Raw genomic sequence first — 24,790 nt, 5'->3', positions numbered from 1 at the left:
AAAAAAAACACCCAGCACACAAAATAACATTGGCTATTATGTTTGTTTCCTCTAGCAACCCTTCACAGCAGAGGTCCAAAAGACAGTGGGGAATCGGTCAAAATGAGACATGTTTATGAAAAAGAAGGAAGAGAAATAAAAAGTAGACAAAAGAAAAAACACACGAGTCTTATTAATTGGAGATTGAGTGACCAATGATCCAGTAGAGACTATCTCATATACAAATTATCATCTTTCTGCAAATTGGCCAATCATTCTTGCCCCAAAAGCCGAGAAACTCTTACACTTGTGAGCCCTGATTCCACTCAGTCACCCTAAGTAAACTGCTGCCTAAAAAGAAACTAATTTTACTATCCATTTCTACAGAATATCATCTGAATGAGTCCCACTTTTATTCATGTCTCTATCCAGTAGAAGAAATTTTCTATTTTCAAAGCAAAGGTTTTTATTTGGAAACATATTCACATTTAATTTGGTTTTAGAAAAACCTTAGTGTTATTCAGCATTCGAGCTAGGCTAAGTACAGGGATACAAAGACAAGAGTATATAGCCAGCATACTCATGCTATGATTGTTCTTATCCAAGAAAAAAATGACTGCCCATTATTGCACTAAGCCAAGAAGGGATCCTAGTGAGCATATAAAGATGAGGTTTTTGTCTTTCCCATATCAGAAAAAAAATATTTTTTTTTAACCATCAGGCCCTGGTCAGGTGGCTTAGTTGGTTGGAGCATCATCTCGTACACCAAAAGGGTGCAGGTTCAATCCCTGGTCATGGTGCATGAGGGAGGCAACAGATCGATGTTTCTCTCTCACATCAGTGTTCTCGTTCTCTCTCTCTCTCTCTCTCTCTCTCTCTCTCTCTCTCTCTCTCTCTCTCTCTCTCTCTCTTTCTCTCTCTCAAAATCAATAAAAACATATCCTCAGGTGAGAATTAAAAATAAATAGCCTGGCTGGCATGGCTCAGTGGTTGAGCGTCAACCTATGAAACAGGAGGTCACGGTTCAATTCCCTGTCAGGGCACATGCCCAGGTTGCAGGCTCAATCCCAGTGTTGGGGATGCAGAAGGCAGCCAATCAATGATTCTCTCTCATCATTGATGTTTCTATCTCTCTCTCCCTCTCCCTTCCTCTCTGAAATCAATAAAAGTATATTTTTAAAAATAAATAAATAATAAAAATGTTTAATCATCAGTACAATCTAGTAAAGAGACAAAAAGCTTTCCTATATTATTTCATTTCATCCTCAAACCACCATCCTAGGAAAGTGGTCTTGATACCTTCTTACCAAAGGCACAGACTGAGACCTAGATTCATGTGGACACAGCATCTACCCTGAGCCAGGTAGTTTCTTCTCTGAACCCCCACAGCAGGGCTTACTTTTGAACTATTTATATGACTCATCACATCTGCCTTGCAGGGATGCAGCAGCCAAGCCTGGGTACTGGGAATGCCACAGCCTGCAGTTTGGCTGGGGATGCTGAGCTGTCAGGAAAGAACTGCTCCAGTGGAGAGAGATGCTAGAAAGTACTCTCAGGTGTCTCAGCATAGCTTTATTACTGCTGTGGAGAGAGAGAGAGAGAGAGAGAGAGAGAGAGAGAGAGAGAGAGAGAGAGAGAGAGAGGAAATGAATATTTATGAGAATATGAATTAGTGGCATTTCTGTGCACAAGTCCATTGCTGTTTTCTCCAAGCTCCAGGGCCCTTGCTTACAAGGGGATTGAGTCTCAACCAGGAAATCAGCTCTCACCAGACTGGTTCCCTATGAGCAGTGAGGAATCCCTACTTCTACTCTTCCTTGCTCTAAAACAGAAATAGCTATTTCTTCCTCTCTAGTGTACCTTTATATGGCTGTACAATCCCTGAGATCTTTGTGACCTCAAAATTCCTTTAGGTTTTTATTAAACATAATATGAGATTACTTTTGAGTTGGGGACACTGATCTTCATCGCACTTTTTAAATGAATTTTCAAGGCAGCAAAACAGTGTGAACAAACTCTAGTTTTAGTACTTGAAGAGAATGAATACGCTATGGCCATTTGCACAAAGAGCTGAAAATGATTGCAAAGAAATTTGAAGTCATGGCTGTGGAATTCTAGCATAGACATCTAGAGTCTGTTTCTTTCTCTTTCACTGAACTGTTAACTCTCGGGGCTTACAGTTCTCTTGGCCCCTGCCTTGTCTTTCTCTCTTTCTCTGACTTTATTGTAGATCTGAGGAAACATTTAGTACTAACTAAAGCTGGGTGCTGCCCAGCCTGTGAGTCTGAAATGCCTGAGAAAGCAGCCAGATTCCAACTGTAAGACATTCCTTCACCGAGCCTTGGAAACCGGCACCCTGAGGCCGGCAGAGTTCAGAGGAGCACTTGTAACTGAGGCTCGGTTATAAACGCCTGAGGAGTGTTTTATTTAGTTTAAACCTGAACTTGAACTTGTAAATGAGTTCCTGGAGAACAACATGGAAAGGCTGATGCAGTAGAACAGGAAGCTGTATTTCAGCTAAGATAATTCACTTCTTTAAAAGAAAGAAAAACCTTCCTTCAAGTATGTGTTTAACTGAACCACCTTTAGGATAGCACAAGGGGACAATCTGCAAGATTTTTGTGTGATTGCAGGATCAGAATGAAAGTTAATGTTTCATTTGATCTATTCACCAGGCTCTTATCCGTAGGGTGACTTAACAAGAGAAACAGATTTTTAAAGAGCCAATGAATGTCAAAGAGCTATCCAATCTGTAATTGTTTTCCTTAAAATATAATACTTAGAGGTGTGAACCTGTTCCAAATTGGAACTCTGTGTATGAGTTTTGAGTTTGTTCCTAAGTCTCAGTTACCAGGGGAGCAGTACCAAGTGGAATTTATCTGAAAACAAAGTAACTGATTTTTTTTTTGCATGGTTGATTTTATAAAACACAGACTTTTTTTTTTTTAATTAAATCCTCGCCCAAAGATATGCTTATTGATTTTAGAGAGAGGGGAAGAGAGAGAGAGAAAGATAGGTAGGTAGATAGATAGATAGATAGATAGATAGATAGATAGATAGGGAAACAGAGAAACATTGATGAGAGAGAACACCAATTTGTTGCCTCCTATACTTGCCCCCACCGGGGATTGAACCTGAAATCTAGGTATGTGCCCTGACTGGGAATAGAACTCACAAACTTTCAGTCTATGGGAACAATGTTCCTACTAACTGTTCCACACTGTCCAGGACTATAAAACACATTCTTAAACCTGTCTTCAGTAATCTTTGCTTATAAGAACTTCACCATCTCTGACATCAATACTAAAATGGTAAAAATGAATCACATTTTTACCAAGAAGCATAGATTCCTGACAGAGAAGCCAAGTAGCTCTGCCGATCACACATATTATGAACATGTCCAAGTCATTGATCAGACCCGCACACTGACTGTTCGTGCTGTGGGAACTTCGATCACCCTGGCTCAACTCCCCACCCCAGGCCCACCACGCAGCTTCCCTCTCACCTCCCCGGGAAGTATTCAGGAAGAATCTCATTGTTTGTAGAGATGAATATTGCTTAGCTGTAAATGTAATCTACAAATTTAGAATGAAATAAATCTGAACATAAAAAGCTTTTGCTGGCTCAGCATTTAAAAAAGTACTGTCATCTGAAACTGCCAACTCCCCCATGAGGGTTTGTTTTACAAGTCACGTCTTAACAAAGACAAGTTTTGTTGCCATTAAACCCTAAATCCTGCCACGTTTTCAGGAGGAGGAGGAAAGCTTGGTTCACCAAGCTCTGGTTTGTGCTTTGGGGAATGTCTCCTAGTTTGGACAGGGCATTCATTCCATTTTTAGCGAGGGTGTGGGCTCAGGTGAAACCCTGACCCATTCTATGCTGCCCAGGCCACATCAGTGCTGCCCCTACTTTAGGCCAGAATTTCAAGGTTTTGTCTTTCGACATTTATTTCCTCCCCCAAATGCTGTGGTAACTGGCATACTGGGGCCTGTTTTGAGCCCTGAAGTGACAAGGCAAGAATCTAGGTATCTGACTTGTTCCATAGTCGAGCTCACTGTAACCTCAATGAGGGATGTGAACAGTTCAACCTTGCCAAGGTCATGTGTGCACTCTTAAAGAGGAAGAGGTGACTCCTGGAACCAGTAAAATTGAAAAGCAGGTGTACCAGGAAGGTAATGGAAACACAGAAAGGGGGTCTCTGTAGAACATATCAGAGCATCTTTGTGGGGTGCCTCAGTCCCCCATCAGCCAGTGACTGAGCTGTGGCTCGAATCAGGCCCCCTACTCACAGCCCAGTGCCAAGTTGAGAGGCTAGTCCCACTGTTCTCTCCCCCTCCCCCTCCCCCTCCCCCTCCCCCTCCCCCTCCCCCTCTCCCTCCCCCTCCCTCTCTCTCTCTCTCCTCTCACGAATCTGAGAAGTAAGATGCTACAACTTCTGCACATTTTGCCTCCAGGCCTCGGTTCTTTGGCTCAGGACAGAAGCCTTCTATTCCAGATGCTAAGCAGACTGGTCATGGTTGAGGTTGAATGCGTTCTTCCCTTCCCTTCTTAATCTGGTGAATGGAGGAGGAAGGACTGTGGTTTGTGTGGCCTTTGAGAGAGTAGAGCCTGCTCTAGCTTCTGTGGGGGCTCACACAGGTGGAAAGGGAGACTGGCTTGAAGGGGGGGGGGGGGGGGAGGGAGGCAGGAAATGGGGTTGGAAAGGACAGGAGGAAAGACCCAGGACAGCGATCAGAGGAGGATGAAAAAAATAAAAGGCAAAGACCTGTGCTCAGGGCCCTGCAAGGAGGTGCCAGCTGGGGTAGAAATGTCGTAAGGTGGCAGGTGCCATCCAGTGCCTAAGGGCATCTTGGCTGAAAAGATTAGTTTGGGGATTCATTTCTGGCAAAGTACCAGATCTCCTGTCATCCTGTTGCAGGACATCTCTGGGAGAATTTTTTAAAGAACTGGACTTTTCACTTCAGTATTATTTTCCCCCTTACTTGACTTCATCTACCTGCACAATCTGAACATTAAATCTACCTGATAGATTTGCTCTGAACCTGAGTCATGTTTGGAAAGAGCTTTTCAGCGTTGGGGGAGGAGCGGGAGTGGGAACAGTCGGGGAATGATTGTTACAATGTGGCCACGCTTTGCTGAGCTCCAGCCTCCACTCCCACGCCTCTCTTTTTAAACTAGAAAGGTTACCTCCCCGGCCACCATTGGGCCAGCCCCAAGTGTGACTGTCTGCACTTGTTAGACAGCAGGCATTTAATTAAAATTGGAATCTGATGTGTAGGAAACATACTTTTTTTTTTTTCATTTCATAGCTCCCCAGGAAATCTTCTTCTTCTTCCCTATTCCCCTCAACTCTCCCTGCTGCAAGGAAAGAAGGAAGGGAGGGAGGGAGGGAGGGAGGGAAGGAGGGAGGGAGGGAGGGAGGGAGGGAGGAAGGAAGGAGAAAGAAAGAAAGAAAAAAAGAAAAGAAAAAGACTAGGGGAAAGATCATTTTAATGTTGAAAATCAAAACGTACAGAGGGCTAGGCTGCCTTCTTTATTTTTGCCTTTGGGGCACACATTAGCCAATAATAAAGCCTGTATTGTATCTTCAGACCAGAGCCAGCTTTTTTATGGCTAACTTCCCATATGGAAAAGGGTTTGTCCCATTTGAGGGCATTAAAATACAGCCCTTAATGAATCTGTAACTAAAATCTTTCATCCTACCTTTTGTGCAATACAAGGGGTTACCCGATACCTTCTGATATCTGGTTGGACTTTGTGGAATCAAAAAATAGAAAAAGAACAAATAATAAACACAAGGCCCTGGCTGAAAAACAAGCCTCGGAGCCCCTTGTTGCGGCATTTCCTTAGCGGAGCCACTGTGCGCTGTCTGGGCTCTGCCCGCGGACTGCAGGGCCATGGGGCCGAGCAGATAGGCCCTCCAGACGATTCCATCGGTCCTTGTCCCCTTAATCTCCACGCTGCACCTCAGATCTCAAGCAGTGTCCGTGGCGCGGGCTCACTTTAATGGATAGAATCTATTTTTTCATGAAAAAGCAGGAAATAAGCTGTCTCTTTCATAAAAAGATTTACAAAATGTAATCATTGTTGAAATATTCCCTTTGAACTGCCGTGTCCACGGGGGTCTCCGGCTCCCAGAGTCCTGCTTCATTAGAACCCCTCACCAGCGGCTCCAGAAGGCAGGTACACTGGTGGTGCCGCTTTGATGTCTTGAATGAATGAAAGGAAAGCACAATAAAAAAGAGCTGTTGATCAAGCATAAAATACTCTTTAAGCTGACAGAATAGCAGCGTTAACACACCCTAAGCTGCTTTTAGTTTTTCCCTTTTTTCCTCACATTTTCCTGTGCTTTGTGTACAGTGGGGGTTTGTATTTTATAAGAAGTCTCTGATCTATGTAGTATGCCATTCACTAACAAAAACCAAAATAGGATTGTTTCTGTCCCACTTGGTTGCCTGACGACTCCCCCCTTCCCCCTCCCTTCTTTCCCTCGCCCCACTTCCAAGGCGTGCAGTTTAGCCTTGCAAGGCAAGGACCCAAATGCCTTTCATAAACTTGAGCCAATTCCTTTTGTGTGGTTGATTTCACCGCTCTGATTTTAATACCACAATTAAAGACAGATTTTTATTTTCTCAAGAACTTTCTCCCTTGCAACTGGGGAAATGGAACTGACGCAGCTGCTACTTTTAACTAAGAAATTATATCATTAAGTAAGAGAAAGCCACCTTGTGGAGCGATGACATTCAAAAGCTGCTGGTCAGCCTTGGGTCTCATGTGGACCATCAGCCCCGTGCATGTGTTTTAGTGAGAGAGCCCATCCACCCGGCTCTCTGGTTTCCTGTACTTCCCTCTACCCAGGCATTAGCTCAGTGAATCCCTACAAAACTCAATAAAGTTGTGATCTTCATTTCATCGAGTTTCAAACTACAGGCGTGCTAACTAACTTGCCTAGGATCACTTAACAACTAGCACGTAACAGTGCACTAGTTAAATGGTGGAACTCCGTTAACTGGAGCTCCAGAGCCCTAGCTTTTACCACTGGGCATATAGCCCTCCTGTAAGTCTGCAGAGCCAGCGTGAGTGGGCCAGCAAGCACTCTTTAATTCAGAAGTCTTCCATTTACATGTGACGAACATAGAAAGGGAGACCAAAAACAATGTACACCAGGACAAGCTGGAATATGATGAAGGAGTCAAGACTTCGGAACAACAGTCAGAACAACTGAATTGTGTATGCACTCACAAGGTTTGGAGGTGCTGGATCGCTTATTGGGGAAAAGATTAGTGTTTTCCGTCTTGAGGTTTGAACCAAAAGGAGGTCTTGGCCGGGAGCAGCATGGTCCCTCTCCAGGGAGCAGTGGTTTGGACCACTCCTCTGTGCTTGTAGTAAGCAGGCAGCCGTCCATGTTACAAAACGATCGCACATGCTGCCGCCGCAGTTGGCTGCAGTTGGCCCTGTGGCAGCAGCTCTTCAGTCAGAACTGCCTGGGTGCCTCGGGGAAACCTGTGTGTCTCTCGGGAGAGCTCCTGTCACGGGGAGACATGGACACGTGGCCCAAACAATGAACGCGGCACAGCCATGCTAGAAGTCATCTGTCTGCAGGCCTTCTGGAGCAACTGGCACCGGGTCAGGAACCCTGGAGACAGGGTGTTTCTTCCTTCCTTTACTCAACAGAATTAAGTGCCTACCCTGTGGCAGCCACTGGGCAAGGCACTGGGGACACCCCATGCAAGAACATCGTTTTCTTGGGAAGAAAAACAGGTAATTGCAGTTCAGTGACTGTAACAGAGGTACACGCTGGGACTAAAGGCCTAGAGAAAGGCCCCTTGGAAGAAGAATCTATTCATCTGAGAGGGGCAGAACTAGCAAGTGTTAACAAAGCCAAGGAGAGGGGCGCAGCTGTGCCAAGGCCCAGCAGGGAGAAGGCATTTGGCTTTGGGGGATCTGGAAGAAGTTTAACAGCCCAAGTGCTGAGTACAAGCGGTGAAAAGATAAGGCCACAAAGGTAAGCCCGGCCAATCATAGCCCATTAATGGTTTAATAGTTTCCTGTACAATAAACAAGTCTTGGTTTAGTGTTATTGAAAACAGGGCTTTCTTTAATTAACAAAATCAGACAAGAAAAATGGCCACAGAGATCAAAGCCTGTGTCTGGCAGTACCAATAACTGACACCTGTGTACAGCATGCCACCTTTTTAAGAAGAAACTAGTGTAAAAAAAATCTCTTTCCTGTAACGCAGACTGGTCCTCTCAGCAATCCTCTGAGCCCCAAGACACACAGCTCCTTCAACTAGTCCATGGGAAAAGTGGCACTCAGTCCCGGGTCCCTTAGACACTGATGATCAACCTCATCAGTCGACATCTATATATATAAAAGCTTAAGTGATTGAATGACCGGTCGCTTTTATGTGCACTGACCACCAGGGGGCAGGTGCTCAATGCAGGAGCTGCCAGCCCCAATCAGGGCCAGTCAGAGCCAGCCGGAGTGGAGGGAGCAAAGGAGGTTGGCCGGCCCCATGAGGTTGGCTGTGGGAGCGCACTGACCACCTAGCCAGCTGGTAGGGAGGGACACCACGCATGCACGAATTTGGGGGCAGAAGCTCTGACTGGTAGGTTAGCTTGTTGCTAGGGTCCAGCTGATCTGGACTGAGTGAGATGGGCAGGACATGCCCTGAAGCCTTCCTACAGTCTCTCCCTAGCTGACTGACCTCCCACATTCAAACCCAGCCTGATCATGCACTGGTGGGGTCCTTGGGCCTGGCCTGCAATCGGGGACCCTCTCACAATCTGGGACCCCTCGGGATGGCGGAGCGCCAGTTTTAGCCTGATCAGGCCAGGGACCCCACTGGTGCACGAATTCGTGCACTGGGCCTCTAGTAAGTTTGTAAAGACACCAGTTTGAGGCAAGCAGGGTACCAGCACCTCGAAGGACATAGAGGTCTAAAAACCAGCACCTTCTTTCTGAACGCCTTAAGAGCAAGCACCCCATTTATCATACTCATCGTGTCCCCAGAGTTCACCACCTGCGCAGCTCCAAGCTCACAGTAGGCTCCTAGGACTTGTTGAATGAGTGAAGAAAAATGCTCCAAACTGGTGTATGCTAATGTGAGAAGCCGGAAGTGTATTCCGAGGCCCGAGCATTTCCATTGTATTGGAAGGGGGCCGGCCGGGAGGCTACCAGGCTTTAGGCTGATTTGCCAAGGACAACTCATTTGGACTAAACAGAGCACTTTAGCTCATCCAAACAAGAGCAGGAAGCCAAAAATGACTAACTGGATTAGCGTGACCCAGCAGAGATGGAATCTCAAGAAAGAAGTCAACATGGTGACCACAGCTCATGCAGCGTTGGTCAGATGCACTCTGCCTGGCGGCTGAGGGAGAGCTCACCTGCTGGGGGCGCCTGAGAGCAGAGGGAGGGGGGGCAGAGGCCTCTTCGGTGTGAATGTCCTTAAATAACCCACCTGGCCTGGAGAAGAAAGCGAAGTGTCACACCCAGTTCTGGATTCCACATTAACAGCCTCCTTCCGCAGTGTTCAACTTTGCCCTTGAGGTCCTTTGTTTAACTTTTTAATTTGAAAAACAGATTCTGCTGGGTCACAGTCTGTTCCGTCCTCCCCACCCCATACCCCACCTTCCACCCCCACCATCTCGCGCTCTCTCTCGCGCGCTCTCTCTCTCTCTCTCTCTCTCTCTCTCTCTCTCTCTCTCTCTCTCCTTTTTTTTTTTTTTTTTTTTTTTTTTTATAAAGTAAAATATAGCTATCTCAAACAGACTTGTATTTCCTTTTGTTGCTAAAATATACATCCGGCCCTCTGAGTGAAAAGGGTTCATAACAGACCTTTTATAAAGTTGTTATTTGAATGTTTGTTGTTACTAAGGAGTCGAGTCTTTCCCCAGCAACCTCAGGACCAAAGAGTGGAAAATAGCCTCAATTTCCTAATTGCTCTCCATGCGGCACAAGAAAGGAAAGCACCGGCCACTGTCGAAGGCACCTACTGCCATTTCAGGCTTCCTGTTTCGGATGCAGCTGGATAGATTTTGTTTATGGTTCATAAAACCTGACTACTGTGAATAGTCCAGAATTCTGGCAGAATGGGATCCGAACTTTCATGGAGCTGTAAATTAAGGGGCGGGAAGTGTGACAAAACTCCTTAGAGAATGGTGGTGGGGGGGGGGGGGGGAGAAGTCGTGCTGCAATGGTTAAATGAAATTTTATAAGCACATTCAGTGTGGAGCTGTTTTGCATTACATGAGTTGAATACCTTAGAGACGCCACATCTGCAGGCACTTTATTAAATCCTTAGTCAGCACTTTCCAACCTGATGAGATTACTTCTTCATTTGACTGGAGAAAAGGAAAGCTGAGCTCTGGTCCTGGACTGCAGATTTCTTTTGATGTTTCACCTTGAACACGGGGAGAGGACAGTTCCCCCCTTCCGTTCCCCCAGCACATCCCAATCTGGAGGAACTGTGAATGTAACAGAGCAATTTTACTTGCCTGGAGCCTTGTGGGAGTGTGGATTTATGGACTTCCAGAGCAACTGTAGCAGAGTGTTCCTGGGGGAAAAAATAGATCAAAGCCCCGTGTTTACTTCCTTAATGTAAATGTATCAAGATAACATCATCCTATATTGTATTGCAATATTAGGACTTGCTGCAGATAAGGGACAGAGATTCCTTTGTAGTTAGTCTGGATACAGGAGGTTAGATGAGGGGCTATAAAGTATGAAGGCAGAACCCATAGGAAACCTAAGCTGATGTCAGTAAACCTGAAGACAATATTTTTACTCTCCGTAAATGAATTTTGTTTAATGTGGCAACATTTTCCTAGTGATTTGCTACTCAACCCCAACAATTTAATAATCTCCAATTTATTTCATATTTTTCTTATATAACCTAAAAAAAAAGTGCTCAGAATTGTTCTTCAAGGAATGTTTGGAAATTTGCACTGCTTGCATAATGAATTGTACAAGAAAATATCACAAGAGAAAAGTGGCTTTTTCTAATCATGGAAGTTTATAGAAATTGGGTGGCTTTATAAATGTGCAACTATTACACTCATTATAACAAAATTGGGGTATTTTCAGCTACAAAGTGATCATGAGAAAATTCAGAAGTATGCATGAATATTTATTACTATGGTGATTATTATTATCATAACTGCAAATGAATGATTTAATCAGAGACCTATTTAAAAAATTATCTGTGTGGTTCCCCTAACCCAACTCTCTTCCCATTCTGGAAAGCCTTGGTCAAGTAGTGGGTTAATTGTCATGAAGATTAGTGTGATGTTGAAATAAGTACTAATGGTCAAATTACAGGAGTGAAAAAGTTTAAGAATAGGTTTTGGTTTGGGCCTGAAAGAGTTAATTAAGTTTTTTTCACGGGTTATTAAAGACCCCCAACCCAAGCCTTCAGGAGTCATATTGACACCCCACCACAGGGCAGCTCGCTCCTCTATTGACATGTTGCTGGTCTGAGCACAATAGCCTTCTGTGTCTGCAAATCATTGCTAAAATCATCTCAAGGAAAAAAAAAAAAAAAGTTTGAAAGCTTTAACGTTAGACAAAAGCCCAAGAGCTGCAGTGCTCAGCTCAAAACCCCGGAGTCAGCAACTTCTATTGATTAAAAACTAACCTTTAAAGTAACTCTGAGAGTGTGTGGTTAGCATTTAAATTTAAACATGTCATGAGTTGATTTGTGTTACTGAATACCAACTCAAAAGGAGTAACATTCACATCACTTTTTTTTTTCTAATTCCCTTAAGCAGCTAAAGTATTTCATGAAATGTCAATAGGGCAAAAAGAAAAAGGGGAGGGGGGCAGTGCTGGGCCTTGTAGTTTTCTTTCCCATGCAAATATTCACCCCCCAAAAGAAAAGTGTGGAGAGCGAAACACAATAATTAGTCCTTTGTCTAACTTTCCCAAGTGCCAGAGAAAGACAGATTAATTAAATATACCACGGTGTTGGTTTTTGGAGTGGGGGTCCTGCTTGCTGTGTAGGTCATAAATTAGGCAGAATAAATACTTCAATGTGTTTGCAGTGGGCCTGCTACGTCAGAGCCACTGGAAGGTTGGTGGGAGGAGAGCAGAGGGTTTCTTGCTAATGATAGTCACGTCTGGGTCTGTCTGGTTGCTCTTAGCAACCAGACATGATGTAACACCAGGATGAACTTGAACTTGGGGGACTTGAAAAGAGAACAATAGACCAGAGCAATCAATAAAGCCTATTTCAGTGAAGGATTACAGAGCTGCTCTGGGGTAACCTTGTCGGCAAGGCACACTGAATAGTAAGATGTGTGAAGAAAACTTTTTTTCTCCCTGCTTTGCTTTTTAAGAGAAGTGCAGAGGCACTGCAGATTTTTGTAGTGCGCTGAGGTTGCATCCAGAAACTGTGGTGTGGAAAACTGCTCCCCCTGCTGACTCCCAGGCATTGGCTTCCAGATCTAACATCGTGTCAGAGTTACGTAAGTCTGGAATTTCACAACTGAGAAAGTGCGTGAACAGAAATTGTGAGCATTATTTGTGGCACCCAAAGTTGGACACTGTTTTGTGGAAGAGAGGAGTGGGCTCCAAGGCGGCTGAGAGGCAGCTCCTAGGAGAGCCTGCTAAAAAGACAGTTTGGAGTCTCCGTGGCTCTGCCCTCTCTCTCCCTCGCCTTTCTTTTGTCCAGCTAGATTTAGGCCGTGTGCATTTGCCAGGATGATTTCCTTTCAGGACACAAGAGGCCTTATTGTCTTCCTCAAAGCATGTGGTCAGAGAATAACATCTCAAAGTATACAGGATGAGTGGGTTTTCGGTTCGGGTTTAGGTTTTTTCAAGTGCTCTGGAAATCAAAGGTGACTTGTGTGAACAGGAAATCTTACACCAACCTCCACGCAGCTATCATTTCGCCATTTATCCTAGGGATCAAACGAATCCTCACTTTACCTAATTGAATCTCTTGGATACGAATGAGCCTCCATCTGACCGAATCAACCCCAATGTAACCCTTTCTTGATCCTGTCAACTCAGAGGTTTTAGAAGCATTCACTTTCACTAGAAGTTGATGACGTTTCTGTGAATAATGATAAATGTGGAGAATCTGACCAGGGTATCTCTAGAGAAAAGTTGGCAAAAGCCATGTACTTTTTAAATTTATTTCACTTGAGAAACTGACTCTGATATTAAACTGTAATTGGTCACTTTGTTGAGCTTACAGAGAATGACATGCCAGCATATAAAGAGAGGTATAACCAGACTATTGCCCCAATCTAACCACCTAAAATTTATGAGAGAAAATGTTAACTGGGCCCAGCAGGCATAGGGAAGGCTCTAAATAAGTGTTGAATGAACAAAATATGAATGCAAGTTATGCATTCCCTTGGCACGTCCTAGTAACTAATAGGGTGAAGTTTTGATTATTATATGTCATTTTTGAAGCCATTGCTTTAGACATGCTAAGCTGGAAGGAGTATTTCAAATCATCAAATCTACCTTGTGCACACAGAAGGAAATTGAGTATAAGAGAGAAGCTGTGACTTGTCCAAAACTACCCAGAACTCTCAGTATAGCATTTTTTCCACTTTGCCTCCATTTATTCTTATATCACTACTAGAAGCCCGATGCACAAAGATTCATGCTAGCATGGGCTTTCCTTTCCCTGATTGTTGGCACAGCCTTTCCACTCTAGCCCAGCCCCTTTCTGCTCAGGCCCTGGAGCCACCTCTTTCTGCTCCAGCCCTGCCTTCCCATGCTGCCTAGAGGCACTGAGAGACCAGGAGTGGGGCAGGACACCCCTGTCACTCAGCGTCTGTGTATGCAAATTAACCACCATCTTTTTGGTTAATTTGCATATCACTCCTGATTGGCTGGTGTCATAGTGGAGGTACGGTCAATTTACATGTTTGTCTATTATTAGGTAAGATTTTTTTTTTTAATTTTTCAATTACAGTTTACTTTCAGTATTATTTTGTACTAGAGGCCTGGTCCATTAATTCATGCATGGGTGGGGTCCCTCAGCTTGGCCAGCAATCGGGGCCAATTAGGGCCGTCTCACTGTGGGGGAAGGGACACAGAAGGTTAGCCGACCATGAGAGGTTGGCTGTGGAAGTGCACTGACCACCAGGGGGCAGCTCCTGCATTGAACATCTGCCCCAAGGTGGTCAGTGTGCTTCATAGCGACTGGTTGACTGGTCATTTGGTCGCTTAGGCATATATATATATATATATATATATATATATATATATATATATTAGTTTCAGGTGAACATCAGAGTGGTTAGATAATCATCTACTTTATAAAGTATTCCCCATCAATATTTCCAGGACCAACCTGGCACCATACATAATTATCACAGTATTATCGACTACATTCCTTTTGCTCTGTTTTACATCCCCATGATTGTTTTGTAACTGCCAATTTGTATTTCTTACTTCCTTCACCTTTTTCACCCAGTCCTCTTACCCTCTGACAATCACCAGTATGCTCTCAGTGTCTGTGAGTCTGTTTCAATTTTGTTTATTTATTTTGTTCTTTAAATTCCACATAAAAGTGAAATCATATGGTATTGTCTATCTCTGACTGACTTATTTCACTGAGTATAATACCCTCTCTAGGTCTATCCATGCTGTCACGAGTGGTAAGATTTCATTCTTTTTTATGGCTGAGTAGTATTCCATTAAATATATGTAACACAGCTTTTTTTAATCTATGAGTCTGTTGATAGGCACTTGGGTTGCTTCCATATCTTGGCTGTTGAAGATGCTGCTGCAAAGAAAATAGAGTCCATAAAGGAGTTTATTATTCTTTATCACCATTGATCATGTGTGCCTCTTAAGAGAATGCAGCAATAACATCTTCAGTGCCTACATCTCATTGAATAAATGCTGTGAAAATCATCAAAGGAAACATTCATCACCACATGAAACCACTCCCCTCACCAACTCTTCATTTGATCAACTCTTCTTTGTTGAAAACCTTCTATTGCAGGCACTGTACTAGGCACAGAGGATCCAATGAGAAACAAGGTGATCCAGTTTCCTGCCCTTGTGTATCTGTCCTCACCAGACTATAAAACCACATATGTATTTCAGTTGGACATAAATATTTTATTTTGTAGGACACACTCCGAACATTAGCAAACCCCCACTGGAAACAATGAATTTCAATTTTAGAGGAGTAGGGTCAGTTTCAGTATCTCAAGATTTACTACTATTTGTTGCTCCTTTACTTTTTCCACCTTTATCCTGAACAGATCCTGATTTCACAGTTGGAAGGACAACTTGTAAATATATTCTTTACTACATTGAACCTCTAATTGCTCTTTTCCTTTTCTCTTCCAGTCCTGGTACCTGGGATAAAAGTCGAAGTGTCCCACCATCCACCAGACAGACCACCTGACCCCTTCTCAACTCTGTAACATGGACGCATCCTCAACCCAGCGCGGTTACAACTTCACTGTCAGGGGAAGGGGAGAATCAAATCAACTTGTACATGGAAACAGCGAGCATTATGGTCAAACAGCAAAGGCCATAACCTTTTGGGATTTTTTTTTTTAACTACTTTTGGGACTGTTGTAATTTTCTCATATGGTGCTGGAAATGGCTGGGCTCTGTAACATATGAAGTGTTTTCATGGTGGCGTGAGCATCGGGTGATGTGGCTAGAGGAGGTCTACCCTTGCTCACTGACTTCCATTGGAACACTTTCCTTACGGAGCCTGGCCGTTTCACAGTATTCCATGAATTTACCCACACAGGTGTGAGCCTCCTCGAACAATCAGGAGGCACATGGAAAACTAAATCTTTTGTAGTAGCTGAAATCTGCAATATATAACTTACGGGACAGTCAAAGGGCAATGTTTTTCTGTAACATATTGGAAAAAGAAAATGCAGTTGTGTTCCTTTTTTCCTTTTCCTGTTAGCTTGGTTTGGTTCAGCAGTCAGCAGTTCAGTCTGTAACATGGCCCTCAAGGACAGTGAACCCACTCACGTTGCAGAACAATTCTGAAAACGGCAAACTACTACTACTACTATTCAGTTTTGTAAAGGTTTTGAAATGCTGCACTTACGTTAAAAAAACAACATTTTTTCAACAATTTCAACAATGACACACAAATTCACATGGAAATGGGGAAGATGGTCTGTTTTGACAGAAACTGACAGGAATCAATCAAAACAATCGAATTTTGAATTGAGTAAAGTGCAATTTCATTGGATAGCTAAATATCTTTGTAAGATAGAGATTGTTGAAAATTCTATTTTTGTTTTTCAAGTCCTTCCACCCCAGGACTCTAAATTATTGGGGTAAAAAACAGCCTTGCAAGAAAAAGGGGAGCTATTTTTGCTTTTTATGTTTTTTATTGTTAAACTTGTATCCCTTTAAAAACTGAAGGAAAATTAAAAAAAAAAAACACAAAAAAAAACAAATCTAATGGTGCTTTTACCACAATATGTTAACTACATTAAATGCTAATTAATTATTTTCTGTTATCAAAGCACATAAGTAAAATGAAATCATGGTATCTGTTAATTTCATAAGCTAGACATCACTATAATGGATTATGCCAATTCTGAACATTTTTACGTGTATCCGGCAACATAGGATTTATCAGTTATCAGACACTTCATCGTACCAGAGATTGTCCAGAAATTTTAAAGACCTTTGCGCCCCTCAACTGGGCTATGGGAAAAAAATCATAATAATAATGAAACCAATACTGATGCAAATCCTGGTGCCCACTCAGATCAAGGGTACTTGTTAGGGAAAAAAAAAAAGTTTGCACCCCCAAATGTCCTGTATCTTCTGTAAAAAAAACACACAAAAAAAGACAAAAAAAATAATAACAAAAAAAGTGCAAGTGATTTTTCTACCAGACAGTGAAGCACCCCTTTGCTTCCCATGCAACTTCCAGAAGATTTCCTATACTATACATATATATACGTTCTGGTTGGCAAGCCCTGCTGATCAGAGAAAGTTTCTGCATGTTCTAGTGTTAGTAACTAATTTTTATATAGTTAATGTAGGATAAAGTAGAGTGCATTAAGACACAATATTGTAATCCCTCCTCTAGGCACTTGCCTTTAAACTATGTTTTCCAGCCCTTCAGAAGGGTTCTACTACTGTCCTATACAATCAAGTAACTGAAATTCTTGGGAAGACACTTTGCTCCTCATTTTCCCCCCCCCAAAACAATGTTGTTTTGTTTTGTTTTGTTTTTTTCCTTAATTTGCACGAAAACAAAAATTCCATATCAATGTGCCTTGCCCTGGATAGCGATTATTTGTGGAATTGTTGCACATGCTCCTCTATTGAAAGGGGGTTTTCCCTAGTCAAGCATTTGGAGACACTTTTTGTAAATGTGACTTTTATGTCAGCCATTGTCAGTTTCAACATCTAGAACTATAATAAATAGAGAGTTAGTCGTTCCGCAGATAGGAGTAGTCTTTATTGTCCTCTGTGGTCAGTGGCAGTGCTATTCTGAGATCTGTAGATTCTTAGAATATCAGTATTTTGGATGTTGCTGCATTTTACAATTTATTTGGAGTCTTCCTTTATTTCCCCCAGCCCCAGATATATGAAAATATGCAATACCTGCTTATATCGTGTAGAAAAGCTTAGTGATTATTAATTTTTCTTTTCTTTTTTTTTTTATTTGACCAAAGTCGGTGCTGCACTTGACGCAGTGTGTTTTGGGTGTTTGTCTTTGTACTTTTGTTGTGATTTTTGAATGCACGTGCGCAGGAAGGGCTCCTCTTAGAGAAGCAGTCAAACTGTGAAGCACTAAGCTGACCCTGCTTCAAGCAATTTTGTTTTTACAACTGTTCCTTTCACAAGCAAGCCTTAAAAAAAAAAAGACAACTTCCTTTTTCTTCAGCTCCCACACCCCATTTTTCTTAGCAGACTGCAGTCAATCCACATTCAATAAAAAGTATATAATGCCCATTTTTATATGCACGTTTTTAAACTTCCAAGTTCTGAAAATTGTTTACTGGTTATCTCTATTTAAGGAAAAAAAATAAAATAAAACATTTTGGATTTTCATATGTGTCTGATAAGTGGTTGAATAGTCGTTTGGCGCTGTTGTACGGTGTGGTTGTCAGTATATGGTGTCACTTCCTATAGCCAGCCAGCATACTTTGCCTTCCCCCTATAGCACTTAGCTGGGCATTACTTTATTATGACATATGTGCACTAAAAAAAAGAAAAAAGGAAAAAAAAAAGGAAAAAATAGCAGCTTTCAGTGCTTCACAGTGAAGGGAAAAAGCCTAGACAAACATTTTGTCAGAACCTTGCAATAAGCCAAGGTATTACCAGTAAATTGGTTGTATATACAATAAAATTGCACCCTTTTTTTAAAAAACAAAACAAACTAAGCAATAGTTTGGGCAGTTTTAGTTGTTTTTAGTGAGCATGTTGTAGTCATGACTGCAAAGAGAGAGAATAAACTGCCCACTCAGAAGATATGTAATTTGTATTGTTGTATAGTTTTATTGATTACACTGATTTATTCTACCCTATTTTATAATGCAGGACTTTTGTAATGTTGTTTAAATGAGGAAAAAATTCTGTCAAATTAGCCTAGTGAAACTTCCAATTGTTCATTATAAAGGCAGCGTTCATAGAATTGCTTTCTTTCCCCCCCTTCCCCGTCCCCTTTGGGAACTGGATTTAAGTTTAAAACTTTCCTGTTTCCTTTTTTTTTTTTTTTTTAAGTATTTAAATACAGTTATTTTTTTTCTCTCAATGGTATAGCATATTCCTATGCTTGAGAAGCATAGGTCTACTGAAAAACCATTGTAAATGGACGTTACAGGTATGCTGTTTTTGAAGGTATTTTGTTGTATTAAGTTTGATGAAGCTAAAATTAGGGAACTCTGAACAGATTTGCAGGAAAAAAAATGTTTTAAAGGCTTTAAAACATTAGGGAGGCAGTCTAGGGTGAAAATGAACAGGGGTTAAGTATTAAATACACTAAGTTACATTTTTTGTTTGTTTCATTGTCCAGAAAGCAGCAGGAAACTGTAGTTCAGCGGTGATCAAGCAGGAAAAAAGCAACACCCACCGTCCGCGTGTTTACCTTGTTAGAGTAGAAGCCCAGAAAGACCTTTGAAGAAGGCTGGGACCCGTGGGGCCCAGTGTGTAGACTGACAGACAGACGGAGGGCTATTGGCATTGGAAGGCCCCGCCCTCCGTTCGGAGACATATTTCAATTTTTTCTCTTTCATCACATGGCATTAACAATATTGGCAAAGATAACTTCCTCCAGTCACTCTTTTTTTTCCCCCTTTGGGAACTGAAGTCAGAGGCACAAACACTAAATCCGAATAGTTTTCTACCTACTTTTTCTCCTGGCACATCCCCCTGCTACACAAACGCACCTTTTCTGATCCTTCCCGTCACTCTGCCCATCCCCATCCCGAGGCTTTTTCTTTCCTTTGAGGTTTGAACTCACTTTTCCATTTCTTCGCACCCTGGCATGAGCAGCTATTTAGTACCAGCTTCTCCCCACTCCCACCCACCCGCCCCTCAGTCAGGCGTGGGCTGCTGGGCATCTGTCCTGACACCTGTGCTCTCCACTTGGAAGGCCCTGATGGGCAGGGACCCAGCCTGAGGCCTGGCACTCAGCCCACCCACAGGCACCTGCAAATCTCCTGAGAAGCTCCTGCCCTTTCAAGCCCTGGTCTCCACAGGCCTTGCATCCTGTAGCCAGTGTTAGAAAGTACTGGGTGAAATAAAGCATTTCTTCCTTGGGATTCTTTGGGGGAGGGGTTTCTAAGAATATCATTTCAAGTACTTTGCATCACATCTTGGGAAATACCTTGTCGTCCATTCTGGTGGTGGTGGTGGTGGTGGTGGCGGTGGTGGTGGTGGTGGTGGTTTCTCTCTCTGTTTCTATTATCTCTGTCTCTTTCCTTCATTTTTTTTTCTTCTTTTCTGGTAGCAGGCCTCCCATAGAGCAAATTGCAAACAAACACACTGACATGGTCACGTAAGGAGAGCTTCAGTGGCACCTCACCCCCCTCCCAGGCCCTTCTTTGGCCGGTCTCAGAAAGCCGCGCTGCCCACTGGCAGAGCTTTCATTCCCATCGGCTCCCAAGGCCAAGTTCGTCCTGAAGTCAATGCATGTATTTACCATTTGACAGCCAACCCACTCTGCCTTCTCCACGTCCAAGGCTGTGCATTCGTCTAATTAGCGTCATGTATGTTTTCCTTTCACTTTTTCCCAATAAAAAAAAAAAAACAAAAGCAGTGGGATGAAAATTGTTTTGATATATAGCAGGTAACATTGAAGCTATTCCATAGCACTTAACTGTAGTGAATTCTGTGTCACCAATTCTGAAATCAATTTAATGTTTCATGCAAATCCATTACATGGTGCTATTACAGGCTGACAAAATGATTTACACCAATGTGACAACCTGGGCTCAATTCACTCTGCTTCCCAACAGTGTAAATGCATAGCAGTGTTTATCTGCATGACAACTATGCACTAATCTGTCTGAAGAAAAAAAATACCTATATCAACTTTGATATCTACTTTCCGTTTACTTCAATCCTTGCCTTTTTGGTCATTGTTATAATGCCAGCTTTAGGACAGAAAGAATTATAAGAAAACCAGCATAATACCTGATATATTAAAATGTAGTGCCTGTGAAATCTGTATTATATTGCTCTTCTGAAGTAAGATTTTTTCTACACCGGTAGCCTTCGCTGTCAGTCAGTCAGGACCTTCTGGTATAGGTGATGTAAAAATAACCGTACAATATTAATGCATGCTATTCCATAATGCTTAGTGAACTGTATGAATATTACTCAAAGTTATGTTAGTCTTTTTTTTTCTTCTGACTCGGTTCTTGTCCGCTAGGTTTAAAGGTATTTCACTGAGAACGCAAACTCTGTCTTTTCTTGATTTCAACTGTTTTCAGTATTTTGGAGGTATACATTTACTTAAATTCAGTATTACTTGTGTTTTTGTTTCGTTTTTTTCCTTTCTTTTTCTTTCCTAGGGGATAAGCATGGGTGTTTGATTTCAGAAATCATGCCCTGGCAAGACTTTTGTCTAAAAACGACCGTTTATGAATTTCAAGAACTCTGCTGCAAACGCCCTCTGAGGACATTTCCGGGAGAGGGGCGTGGTCCTCGACCGCCACCGAAGCGCCGCTCGCCCCCAGCGTTTTCTCACTGGACAGTGTTCAGCCAGGTACCCATGCTTGGTCCGTCTTCACACCAGACTTCCTCATACGAAAAGGAAAAAAAACGAAAAAAATTTCTTTAAGGAATCACTTGGCTCTTTAGTTGTATGCACAGTTGCAATATTTTCTTCAAAAATAAAACTCTGTACAAACTTTGGGCCCGATTCATAAAAAAAAAAAAAATTTTGCTATTAACACGGGATTTTTAAAATATGTTTTTTGGATCTAAATTTGAAAATACTTTCCAAATTAAATAAATTTCAATCTCATTTTTTTCTTAAATGTGTACCCATCTGTGTTTTATGCCCCCAAAGGGCTGTGAGGGGCACAGGAGACTGGGGAGCAGATGAGGGTGAGCACCCCAGACCGGAGCAGGAGGGACGGCAGCCAGCGTGTGCCAGGCAGCATGAGTTTCACACATGAACCCCTATGCTGTTTAATTAAAAAAAAACAAACACCTAATTTCCAAAATGTGTCATCACCAAGTCCCACTGTGTGAACTTTTATATTGTTAATTCCTGAGGACAATAATGTCCAACAACTCAGGCTGTTTTTCCTTCTATTTTGATGCTCAACTTCTCAAAATAACAAAAGTTTTTGTTTTCCCATTGATTCTATTTGTTATTTTTATTATTATTTTAGTAGGAGTTTATAAATTAGCACTTCTTTTTTAAAAAAAACAAAACAAAACAAAACAAACAAACAAAAAAAACCATCTCAACCCAAGGTCACAAAGCCACTGGCGCCTTGGGGATGGAGATCTGAGAGCTGCCAGCTTCTTGCTCCTGCCCTCCTCTCAGATGGCATCGCTGAGAGGCTAACTACCCAGGGCCAGAGCTTTATCAGGCTCCAGGAGGTCCTCCAGGAAGACTTCCAAAGGCAAACACACACTCCCCCTTCCCCTCCGGCCATGACCTCTAACCCAGAACAAAGTTCACCTGGGACTTTTCCCACCACCCTTGGAAATCTGTCCATTGAGATATCTCGGTTTTACATTTCAAATTGGGGGGGTGTAGGGGGGGAGGAGATGGAACACTTCCAATGATAAGAGATCCGTTGTGAAACTGAACACTCCCGTGTTAATAACTTGGTTTGACATTTGTTTTTATGAGCCGGGCCCCCTGTGCCTCTAGATTACTTGTATTGACTTTCATAGTTAGCCTTTTAGTTTTACTGTGTTCTGTGAAAATTTGTAATTGGTTGAGAATCACTGTGGGCGTCCATTCTTATTCAACTAAATCTCCACAGGTTTTTGAGCTGGTGTGGATTAGATTAACTCTTGTATTCAACCATTAGTGCTACCACCTTCTCACATTACAATACAATTACTGGAAGCAAGTACTGCATTTCCTATGCAACAAAAAAGGAAAAATAAAAAAATGCTAATGCTATGGAAACGGTGTCATCATTTGCTCTCAGTCATGCCTGGGGGGTGGCATCCTAGTGCCAGTGATGGGTGTGGATCGAGGCTCCCCCGGAAGACTGGTCTTTCCGCACCACGGGTTACCGGGTTTGTGTCATCCTGATGGATGCCAGGCTCAGGACACCCTTCACAGAGCTCTGACGGGCACTGATGCTGGTTGTTTCACCTGCTTAGACAAATACGGGGCTTTACACTCGCATAGTGCTCAGTATGTACCTGATACTGTTCTGAGTGCTAAGATACCGCATCAGGAGTCAGGAATGAGGAACTGCAGGATACAGCCTCTACCCCTGGAGCTGGGGGAGCAAAAGAGAAAGGTGGGGTTGCCTGAACCTAGGAACTCCAAAGAGGGACCCCACACAGCTGATACTCGAATCTTTACTGAGAGGGGTCACCATGAGGGTTCGGACACCACAGGGCTGGTACTGAGCCCCGAGAAGGATGTGGGGCTTCTGGTGCTAGGGCTGAGGAGTAGGATGCAGCCTCCAGGATTAGTCCTGAGAGGACAGGCAGGCATCTGGGCGCTGGGAGGGCTGAAAGGAGCAGGAAACTGCTGCATCCGCCCTCTGCTGTTGGCATGTGACAGACAGCAGCTGAAATCAGAAGAGTCCCCTTCTCTCCCTTCTTCCCTTCCCCGCCGCCACCCCACCTCCACCCCCCACCCCCCCCACAACCCCTGCTCCTGCCAGTGCCTCTTACTGGCCGGATCTAACTGTAGCCCCTGGCAAGGAAGTCTGGACAATGCAGTGAGAAAACTACCAGCCCCACAGGACAGGGTATAAAAGGATGGGCTTGGATGCCAGAGACAATGAATCCATGGCACAAATATTTTAATCCATTTAATCTTCACAGCCACCCTATGAGAGGGGCCCTATTTTTATCCCCATTTTACAGATGAGGAAACTAAGGCAGAGAGAGATTGAATAATTTATTCAAATAATGAATAAATGGCAAGTGGGGCTAGTCTAAGAGGTCGGGCTCTAAATTCCATTATATAGTCACTATAATATATTGACTGAATTATTTATTTAATAATATTTTTGAGTATCTATAATGTGCCCAAAACGATGCCGCCAAGGGCTAGGGATAGCAGGTAAATAAAGACTGGGGAACTCTTCTTGTGAAGTATACAGTCTGAGGCAGTGGTTGCCAACCTTTTGGACCTCAGGGACCACCAGTGGTCCGAGGACCACTGTGTGGCGACCTCTGGTCTAGTGGGCACAGCAGCGAAGAGCCGCATGGAGTTGTGATGAGCGTAAAGGATGCACATGGCCGTACAAGCCCAGGGAGACCAGGAGGACAGATAGACATTAACCAGGCAAATGGTCTGAATGGGGTGCTTGGGAGGTGGGGAGCAGAATGCTCTGGGCAGAGGGAACAGCCTGCACAAAGAACCTTTAGCAGAATGGAGCTTGCCAGGTACAAGGAACAGGAAGAAGGCCTATTTGAATGAAGAGGAGAAAGGAGAGGAAATATGATACAAGATGACGCTTGACATTTAGGTCAAGGCATTGCAGGACCCTGCAGTATATTTTTGTCCTACCCCTCAGAGCATCATGAAACATGTATCCGTCAGATCAGGCTAGGTCTATGCTATGACACAAGTCTAAAAAGCTCAATAGCCTACAGCAATAAAGACCTATACCTTGTTGTGCATGTCTGGGGCTTTTATTTTTATTTTTTTTAATATATTTTATTGATTTTTGTACAGAGAGGAAGGGAGAGAGATAGAGAGTTAGAAACATCGATGAGAGAGAGTCATCAATCAGCTGCCTCTTGCACACCCCCTACTGGGGATATGCCCGCAACCAAGGTACATGCCCTTGACCGGATTCAAACCCGGGACCCTTCAGTCTGTCTGGGGCTTTTATACAAAATCTCCTAATTCTAGGACCCAGGGTGGCCATCAGCTGCCATCTGGACCAGTGCCGGGTGGAAACACAGGAGTATTGCAAGGCAAGCCCTGGCATTCAGCAATTCCATCGGAGATGGACACGCCTCTTCTGCTCTGAGCATGTCTGTGGCTATGCTGTGGCTCAACAGGACCAATTCTCCCAGGAAGAGGGTAGAGAACCTTATCACAGCAGAGGCTCAGCGGAGGAAAGGAGGCAAAGGTGTGCAGAGTGGAGATGGAGGCCAGCAGGAATGCCACTGCAGGAGAGGCCGTACGCCTGCGCCGTGGGGCCATGATGGGGCGGGAGAGAAGTGGGCAGC

At 43.2% G+C, this 24,790-nt stretch overlaps 1 protein-coding gene across 20 annotated transcripts in view; it reads left to right on the top strand.

Moving 5' to 3' along the window:
- Positions 1-21,818, top strand: part of NFIA (nuclear factor I A) — a 371,362-nt gene extending 349,544 nt beyond the window's left edge. For 14 of the 20 annotated variants that reach the window (XM_045584531.1, XM_045584523.1, XM_045584524.1 and 11 more), the window contains one exon: positions 5,289-5,569. In XM_045584531.1, coding sequence (XP_045440487.1) covers positions 5,289-5,540 — 252 coding nt within the window. In that variant the 3' untranslated portion in view covers positions 5,541-5,569. Of the gene's footprint in view, positions 1-5,288; positions 5,570-15,301 lie in introns of those variants that run through there. The other 6 variants (XM_036444066.2, XM_036444065.2, XM_036444064.2 and 3 more) reach the window with 1 other exon arrangement.
- The last annotated feature ends 2,972 nt before the right edge of the window (positions 21,819-24,790 follow it).

This window comes from Pipistrellus kuhlii, unplaced genomic scaffold, assembly GCF_014108245.1.
Source record: "Pipistrellus kuhlii isolate mPipKuh1 unplaced genomic scaffold, mPipKuh1.p scaffold_m20_p_2, whole genome shotgun sequence".
Lineage (NCBI taxonomy): Eukaryota > Metazoa > Chordata > Mammalia > Chiroptera > Vespertilionidae > Pipistrellus > Pipistrellus kuhlii.
Note: the sequence above shows the minus strand (reverse complement) of the source record. Positions and strands in the feature narration are given on the sequence as shown.